The following is a 10,000-nucleotide window of genomic DNA, read 5'->3' as shown; positions in this document are numbered from 1 at the left end:
CTCAGACTCCAGAGAACACCACAAGTTGTTCTCAAAGAGAAGTCTTTGATGATGGCCTGTATGACGACTCCTAGCAAGTAAATAATAAAATAATAATAATAATAATAATAATAATAATAATAATAATAATCATAATCATAATCATAATAATAATAAAAACAACCACAACAATAACAATAATAATGATAATATTGTAGTGTCAGCATATACTGACACAACACCAAATAGTCATGAAGGGTCAGGAGGATGGAAAGACCGGAGAGAGAAAGCACCACACCATATCGTCACTGGATGAGTGCAAATAGGACTTGGACCTTGGGAAACTTTATTGCCATCCAAATTCCAGTGAAGGCCAATAGTCATTGGTAGCAAAACGTCAATGGAAGTGTCTATTGTGATGACGCAAATTCATTTGCAAAAGAGGTGCAGAATATTGGAAATCTGGGGAGACCTGTTGTCACCCAGATTCAAGGGAACACCACTGGTTGTTGTCAATGAATAATCTCTGATGATGACCTGTGTGAGAATCTTTTAGTGAGTACAAATAATAATAATAAATTGATTGCTTCTTCTTTTTTTTTTTTTTAGCAAAATTCAGTTAAATTGTCTGCTTATTTGTTTTAAATGATTTTTAATTTAAAAAAATTTTTTTTTTAATAGATATTTTTTTTTATTGCTATTAATTATGTCCGCACGCTTTTTTATCAAGTTCCATATGGCTTTTTTTTATTATTATTCTTGGGAGGTGAAAGTGACTCTCAGTGGTTAATGACACAGGCTTACGGCCTGGTTGTGCCAAGTTCGCATCCGGTTCATTCCACAGAAACGTTTTTGCTTGGGATGTTGCCAACCTTCTCGTGGTCCATCCTGTCAGTACCAGATGTCTTTCTAGAAAGAAGTCTAACTGGGGAAATATTGGGGAAACCAATGCGAACAATAGAATCATCTGATTATATACGAAATGAATGAACGGATTTCTACAATGTGAATTTATTCAGGGGAAATAACCTTATGGCTACTTGTAGAGTTATTTCCCTTGTTTCTTTTTTTTTTTTTTTCCTTATTAAAGATTTTTTTTCCTCTTGATGGTTATTAATGGGTGTTCTTGATGAACACAAAGCGAATGAATATCACAGTAAAGTGTTTATCAAAATCCGGTTGATATAAAATAGAATATATACACAAGGTGATTCTCTTCCCTTCTAAAAATGACATCCATGCGATTGTTAATAAATTCGCAATCGAGTATATGAGTTTCCAGAGGCTTCATTCTTGAGTTTTCATATGAAGAGGAAAGTCCAATTCAAGATCCACACATCCTATCACAATTCGGGCATAGGTTATCGTTGGACGATTGTGCTTTTAGCTGTCCGGCATTTTTTAATGTTTCCACGCCGACATTTATTGTATTCCTCCACTCCGTGCTCTCCCGAGTGCACTTGCCTCTTCAGGTCCTCTTTCAAACAACACTTGCACTGCACTGCTCCTTCTGTCTTCCGACCCTACCCTATCTCCCACAGTTCAGAGTAAAATATTTTGGTGCATATTCATGTTAGCACTTATGACGGCATTTTAAAATTTGAAAAATACAAGAATGTCTGTATGATGTACATACCAGTTTTGGGACGAAGATGAAAAATTCCAAAAATCATGTAATTTGATTAAATAGTTGGGGTTTTTTTTTTTTATTATTATCTATATATTAATACAATAGCATATGTGTTATTTTCTGTGTCACACTTACATCCGGGTCGTTTAATTGTTATATACTTCCATTTCTTGCCATAAATAATTTTACCAAGAATTCTTCATAAGTTCTCGTTTCAGTTTCAATTATAGCTGATGGCACTCCAGTAATCTATTTTTTTTTTATGAATAATTTTATCAAGAATTCTTCATAAGTTTTGGTTTCGGTTTAAGCTGATGCACCCAAATCATAAAGATATATTTTTTATTTTTGAAATCACAGCTTCATGATATATAAAAATCAATAGAACATTAACTCTATAATAATATATACGAAATCTGCAAGAATTAAAATATCATATTTTAGTGTAATTTACAACTAGGCTATGCTGGGTGTCCCTGCTAGCTTAGATAAATACTTTTGCAGTTTTAATAAAAGAGCTACAATAATATCAGGGCGTCTCCATTTATGCTGAACATCTACAGAACACCAACATCAGTATATCACATATGAATGAGTCCACTGTGGAATTTCCACAGGTCCCACTAGTATTATTCAAAAAAATTAAATTCTACTGTTTCAATGACGATGAAAAAAGCGATCAAGTGGACAATCCTAATGCACGTGGAAACTGTCAAAATAATCACTGGTTACCTCCTCTTATGTTTTCTAGTAAAACATGGCTTCGGCTGTCACTTATTGGTAAAAAAACAGCAAATCTGTATTTCATAAATAAACAAAAAAATACTTGATCAATTTTTGTGATTTTTGGAATATAAAATCTTCATTCCATGGCAAGTAGGTACAACATAAGTTTTTCTTCATTTTTTCGTTTATCGGTATAATGCCAATCTGTATAAGTATTATATTATTATATTATATATTGTAAGAAAATACTTTCTTAGGATAGGACTGGTCGCTCAACCTTACAATATAACACATTTCAAACGATTGTTAACAATTAAAGGCACTACACTAAGGCAACCACTCTTACAGGACACTGATGTTAATTTGACAATCTGTTATATACTTGGGAAGTGTATAAACAACATAGTTGTATAGCAAGCATATATATGTTTTGTCTTGTATGTATATACTCGGTGTTTATTCAACAGATGTGTGTTCCTTTAATGAATCTCTTAACTTATGAGCGTAAAAACATTCTGATATGTGATTCGTCTAGTGTATTCTCTTTTAAGTTTTATTTTACTTCAGTCGAAATTCTCAAAAATCAAGGGGCCCTCTACCTGGGGCTAACACTTGAACTCTATATGAGATACATAGATATTCGAATATTCCATTAAGGTTCTTTATCTCTCAAACACTGAGTTAGTAAAGAAATTGAAAACATAATTTTCCTCTCCCCAATTAACCATTTTCATATGTTGTAGTATATCTTTTATTTTGGTTTCTTGGTCAAGAATTCATCTAGTCTGGTGGAAATCCAGCTGTGTGCTGTTACTTGAGGTAACATCACTTGGAGAAGGTGCACCATTCTTTGTAAAAGCTAATGTGAGTTAGCCATAGTGAAGAAATTTTATTTGGGCATCGAATATTATGTGATTTTGAATATTTGATCAGGGTTTACTTCTATGGAAAAGTATCCTCATGCCAGGTTGTTCTGGCAAACCCCTGTACAGAGAGGCCTTAGACACTCGAGGATAGTGTCTAGTAGGCACTCAAGTTTTCCCCAGTGGGCATTGTGTGTATATATAAATTTACAGTTTATAGATATCTGTTGGTTGGAACACTAGCTAAACCACATACCTCAACTCATTGGACCTGAGGTAATCTCGTCAGCATCAGACAAAGCCAAACTCTTTGTCAAGAACTTTGCAGCTAATTCTACCCTTTGCGACCAAGGCCGCCAACCCCCAATATTTCCTCCTGTATCAGAAAACACGCTATGTGATATAAGTATATCTGTACGTGATGTTGCCAAGCTAATCAAAAACCTTGATTCCAGTAAATCAACTGGCCCTGACGGTATTCCAATTATAGTACTCAAAAAACTTCAACCTGAACTAGCGCCCATACTTACAAAACTGTTCAAACGTTGTCTTAAGAAGAATAGTTTCCCATCTCCCTGGAAAATCTCATCAGTATGCCCTGTATTTAAGAATTCAGGTGATCACTCATCCCCCTTTCAGTACAGGCCAATAAGTCTCCTGTGTGTCATGAGTAAGTTGCTAGAATCTGTGTTAAATACAGAAGTGATCAACCATCTCAACAAAAATAACCTTCTTAGTGACACTCAATATGGTTTCCGTTCTGCTAGATCTACAGCAGATGTGCTTAGTTATATCGCATAGGATTAGAAAATCTCTCGACGGTCGCAATCTCTTGACATATCTAAAGCCTTTGATAGGGTATGGCATAAAGGTTTACTTTATAAGATCGCTAGCTATGGTATAGCTGGAAAAGACTTCTCAATTATTAAATCATTTCTCCCTGATAGGTTCATAAGAGTAGCAGTTGAGGGGCAAAAATCAGAAGCTCACAGTATTAATGCCGGTGTCCCCCAGGGGTCCATCCTGGGCCCAACTCTTTTCCTGATCTACATTAATGATCTTCCAAATCACATCCTTACATCATTTGTAGACATTTATGCTGACGACACTACCATTTATGGTAGCACATCTAAGACAGTAAATGACCAAGTTCTCTCCAATTCTCTCTCCTCTGATCTTGAGCACGTAGTACAATGGGGAAAGGAGTTGCTGGTTACTTTTAATGCATCTAAAACCAAGCTTCTCTCTTTACATCATCAACATTCTGATCCACATCTGGCATCAATTGAAATGAATGGCTCTCGTCTTCAGGAGGCCTCAAGTTTTGACAAGTTTCTGGGCTTGACCATTACGCCTGATCTTAAATGGAACACATACATCAAATCTGTTGCCAAGGCCGCTGGAAAAATGGTGGGATCTTTCTATCGATCCGGTAAATATCTCACTGCTGATGCTATTCTCTATCTATATAAGAGCCAGGTACGTCCAAGGGTGGAATATTGTTGCCACATGTGGGCAGGAGCTGCTAGAAAGGACTTGTCCTGCCTTGATAGAGTTCAAAATAGACTTTGTAGCCTCGTAGGAGATGTCCTTTTCTCCTCCTTGCAACCTCTATCTCACAGAAGAGATGTTGCGAGTTTGTCTCTGATGTATCGTTATTTTCATGGAAAGTGTTCGACTGAGCCTCAATCTATGGTCCCCCCTCGCCAAACTTTCACAAGAAACACTCGTCTAGCTGTAAACACTATCAATAATTCCCCCCACTCTTTATCTGTGCCTAAACCTAAACGTAGATTCCATGAACAAAGCTTCTTTCTTAGAACTGCACGCCTGTGGAATTGTCTTTCGTTTTCCTGCTTTCCGGCTGACTACAATATGGTTGTCTTCAAGTCTAACGTAAATAAGTTCTTGATGAGTCGTTCCATATAAGTTATCAAATTTACCAAATTTTCATTACTATCGATTACTATATTGTCCAATTTCTACAGTACACTCTTTAACCCTTATCCTTGAGTGGCCTCTTGGCCTTGATAATGTGGTGATGCCTATGTAAAAAAAAAAAAAAAAAAAATACCTCAACTCTTCCTTTCATGTTTCCTGAAATTAAAGGTGCTTTTCTCTGCAAGTCAGATGGGAATTATATTTTGATATAATTATTTATTCCTTGCTGGGTTCTTTTTTTCAAAGTGGGCATAATTTGTATAAGATTACATTTTTCTAAGTCGCCCCCGCCCCCTTCTGACTTCCACGAATGTCATGTCCAAAAACCCCGTCAGAAGACAAGTTTCAGTGAAAGCATTGAATTCATGAAATAAAAAAAAAAAAAATATTTTTTTTACATCTCAATTTTGTCCCTTACTTTTGGACGTTTCTATTTTGAAAATAGATAAATAATTGTTATTATTCTTTTTCAATCCTTTGCGAATGATTCAAATTTCAGTATGGATGATAACGACTACCAGTTGTCAAAATTTCAGCTTTTCACAGTTATTATTTCTATTAGGTTTTAAATCTGTTGTCCCTTAGTTTTGGACGCTACTGTAGATAGATTTTTTGAATTATGTAATTTAATTATGCAATTTTGATTTTAGAAAATGGCAGCAGAGAAAGGCCTTCCCGCAAAAAAATTCAAAGTGAGGCAATACAGTGATGACTTCTTTTTATTAGGATTTATTAAACAAGTTGATGACAATAAAACAGTTTGTATTCAATGTAGTTTTGTTATAAGTAATGAATCGATATTATTTATATATTTTTCTTTTATTATTAATTGCTTATCTTTGTATTTATAATGTTACACCTGCCTTTCTCATGTGTATGTAAGTAAACTGGATCTCTGATATTTTCTTTGATTTTTTTTCTTTTTGCAGTAAGCCATTTTTAAACATTGGCATCTAAGTAAGTTTATCAGCAGATAAGAGAAACATATGTTCCCCGAAAACTCTACGGGTGTATAATGGGTTATACGTATATTGATAAAGGAAAACAAAATTGTCCTAGTGTAATGGGTTAGCTTGGTGAAACCCTAAAATTACCAGTGATTTACTGTTTCGATCTGCTTAATTAAATGTATCTATCTATCGTTTGATCTGGTTAAGTATATAAAAGTATATGAAGTTATTTATCGAGCTACTTATTTTGGCCAAGATCAAAGTGTAGTATCTGTTCCGGCAGATGCTGCAGGCTATGACTAGCTATGACTAGCTATGACTAGCAAAGACCAGATGTGGGGGCAACCCCACATGCCTGACCATTAACCAGCTCCCATTTCCCACCTCTCGGGAGCTGGTCCCCTTTTCCCCTTCCCCCTCCCTTCACTCCTCACATTAAAAATCGGCCTTGTGCCTAATTTGCTCGGTGGGGGAGCAAATAAATACCATCTGTTCCGGCAGATGCTGCAAGCTATGACTAGCTATGACTAGCAAAGACCAGATGTGGGGGCAACCCCACATGCCTGACCTTTAACCAGCTCCCATTTCCCACCTCTCGGGAGCTGGTCCCCTTTTTCCCTTCCCCCTCCCTTCACTCCTCACATTAAAAATTGGCCTTGTGCCTAATTTGCTCGGTGGGGGAGCAAATAAATACCATCTGTTCCGGCAGATACTGCAAGCAAAGACCATATGTGGGGGAAACCCCACATATAAGACCTTGGTCAATGTAGGGGCAACCCTTCATACCAATTGTCACTATCCAGCTCCCCTACTCCCCGGGGAGTCGGTCCCCATTTCCCCTTCACTCCTCACATTAAAAATTGGCCTTGTGCCTAATTTGCTCGGTGGGGGAGCAAATAAATACCTGGATTTTTGGTCAAGATCAAAGTGTAGTATCTGTTCTTCAGATGCTGCAAGCTATGACTGGCTATGACTGGCTATGACTAGCTATGACTAGCAAAGACCGGATGTGGGGGCAACCCCACATGCCTGACCTTTAACCAGCTCCCATTTCCCACCTCTCGGGAGCTGGTCCCCTTTTTCCCTTCCCCCTCCCTTCACTCCTCACATTAAAAATTGGCCTCGTGCCTAATTTGCTCGGTGGGGGAGCAAATAAATACCATGTTCTTCAGATGCTGCACTTCCATCTTGTTCTCTTTCGGTGGAGGAGAAATCCTTCACAACTGGGACAATTTTTTATTTTTGTACCTTTTCTCCACGTTAAAAAACGACCCTGGTGTCTAACTCTGTCCCGTGGGGAGGCATTGTAAATAGGTACTTATAAATTTATCGGTCTGTCTATATGGCGGACAGAGTTGAGTTGGTTTCCCCACAAACAATGGAGAAACATGGCTGATGCAGTCGTAGGGTCAGCGGGTGTCAGCTGCACATTACTCATACCTGACAACCAGAGTGTACCGGAAGATAGTGGATAGGTTACGTGACAACGTCGCGTGAGTTTCTGGTTTTAGAAGAATTGAAGAGTTGAGATTAGATCACCGGAGCGATCTCCCCTTTGGGGAGATTCAAGAAGTCTCGAAATGGAGATCGAAAGTGCCACAGCCAAAAAAGGGGGTTGAATCTCTCCTGATCTGCATCTAAACGCCTGATTCAGGCCTGGTCAATTTGAATAAAGATTCTATATAGAAACCAAACACTTGTCTTGGTTCGTCTGTAATCTCCAAACCCAGAACAGATTTTGGCAGCTACCCAAGACAATGGAAGAGATCTCGCCAGGAAGACACAAAAAAAGGAAATGACCAACTATGTCTTGAGATTTTTCACTTTATACATGACACGCACACACCCATAAACATTTAACAAGACGATCACAAGCCATTAAGAGAGCATTAAGATATTGACGACAGAAGTCTCTTCTTAAGAGACTCCAAGTAAAATTAGTGCGTTAAAAGTCGTCTACCCTCTTAAGGTCTACATTTACCCCTCTAAGTCGAAGTTGGTGCAAACAAACAAATATTTCATTATATTACACTACAATCTTGAGTTCTTAACTCAAAAACATGATTTTATTTTATGGAAAATCCCTCAAAACAAGGCATAAAGCCACTAAATGTAAGTAGCTAAAAAATAAAAATACTACTTCAAAATAAAACATTATCCAACAAGAAATGTTAGGTTGATAAACTCCTACTCTGAAAAAGCAGCCATTCTTAACCCTTTGTCAGAAACATCGTTTATGGCATACAAGGACTAAAGGACAAAATAAGCCAAACAAACATAAAGAAAACTTTTTTATTGTTTTGATAGAATTTAAGGCTTGTGAACAGAATTTGACAAAACAAATAAAAAAAGGTATGGATGAAGATGATGTGTGTGATTAATGAAGTGCCAATCGTGACGGACTGAAAACCTTCTTCAGGAAATATTGGTAGTTTCCACAATCCTTTAGTTGCAGCATTTCTTGAGCCTCCAACGGCAGATCGAGGGAGGCTATGCTGTTGTCATTGTACTTGTTATTCTTCTGCAAAAGACGGATTATCCGCAGACGGCAAAGATGTAGCAGCGAACTGTTTTTGGCTGTGAAAAATAAAATTTAAATAAAAAAAATTTAATTTTGTAGCAAACAATTATTTTTGGAAGTTTTTAATAAAATTTTGTAACAAAAAATAAAAAATTATTTTTGGAAGTTTTTAATAAAATTTCGTAACAAAAAAAATAAAATAAAAAATTATTTTTGGAAGTTTTTAATAAAATTTTGTAAAAAAAAAAAAAAAATTATTTTTAGAAGTTTTTAATAAAATTTTGTAAAAAAAAAAAAAAAATTATTTTTAGAAGTTTTTAATAAAATTTTGTAAAAAAAAAAAAAATTATTTTTAGAAGTTTTTAATAAAATTTTGTAAAAAAAAAAAAAAATTATTTTTAGAAGTTTTTAAGAAAATTTTGTAAAAAAAAAAAAAAAAAAAAAAGCCGAGCATGTTTTCACTATGACTAATGTTTGTCCAAGATTTAAAAAAAAAATAAAATAAAATAAAATACACAAATAATGCGATAAAAAGAAAATAAATTTCACACCATCTCCATACAAAAAGTGAAATTGAGACTAAAAGACTAAAAGAAAAAACGTGTGTTATTTCAAATTCAAATTATCTCTTTTAGTACTTTTTTTTTTCAGAAAGTATTTAAAAAAAAATTAAATTAGGAGTGTATTGTGAATATTCTGTACTTTCATCTAACAATTTGATAAAACTTTAATTTCTTGATTAAATAATTCTAAAGAAAAATGATTTTTCTTTTAATTTAATTATTTTTACGGTGCAATACTTTATGAAAGAGTTTAAACTTTTAAAAATTGTTTATGACGGTTTTTGTCAACAAAAAAAAATTCATTAATAATTATTTTTCTATCATATCGTTTTTTTTGTCACCGAATTCTCTTATAAGCAATTTTTGTTGCCAAGAGAATAACAATATTAGTAAAAAAAATATCAGAAAAAGAAAAATTCAAATTTTTAATTAAATTCTACAACAGATCTTTGTAATATTTTGATATTTAATTTTTGAAATATTTCTGCATTAGTAACTTTGTTTATACTAACATTATTTGTTTGAATTTTATTTTTATTAACTTATCGTTTGATTTTTTCGTTAAACTAATTTATTGTTCGATTTTTCAGTTTTAATTTTTTTAAATATTGTTGTTCGCTTTGATTAAAAAAAAATTGTTCATTTTGATTAAAAAGTATTTATTGTTTGTTTTAATGAAAAAAACATCGTTTAATTTTAATATTTGTTTATTGCTTTAATTCATATTCCATGTTTTACAACATTTGATTTTATTCTGCTTCAAACATACAAAATCTCACGTGCATAACTTTTATTTGTATTGAATAAACGTCAGTTTCACTACAAAT

General features: G+C 34.5%; 1 protein-coding gene across 2 annotated transcripts in view; it reads right to left on the bottom strand.

The window, feature by feature from the left end:
* Positions 1-8,367: 8,367 nt before the first annotated feature.
* Positions 8,368-10,000, bottom strand: part of LOC145278029 (nuclear factor NF-kappa-B p105 subunit-like) — a 49,464-nt gene continuing 47,831 nt past the window's right edge. For both annotated transcript variants that reach the window (XM_080130241.1, XM_080130242.1), the window contains one exon: positions 8,368-8,666. In XM_080130241.1, the coding sequence (XP_079986367.1) occupies positions 8,467-8,666 (200 nt within the window). In that variant the 3' untranslated portion in view covers positions 8,368-8,466. The remainder of the gene's footprint in view (positions 8,667-10,000) is intronic.

This window comes from Euprymna scolopes, chromosome 6 (genome assembly GCF_053919585.1).
Source record: "Euprymna scolopes isolate OS-2025 chromosome 6, ASM5391958v1, whole genome shotgun sequence".
Lineage (NCBI taxonomy): Eukaryota > Metazoa > Mollusca > Cephalopoda > Sepiida > Sepiolidae > Euprymna > Euprymna scolopes.
Note: the sequence above shows the minus strand (reverse complement) of the source record. Positions and strands in the feature narration are given on the sequence as shown.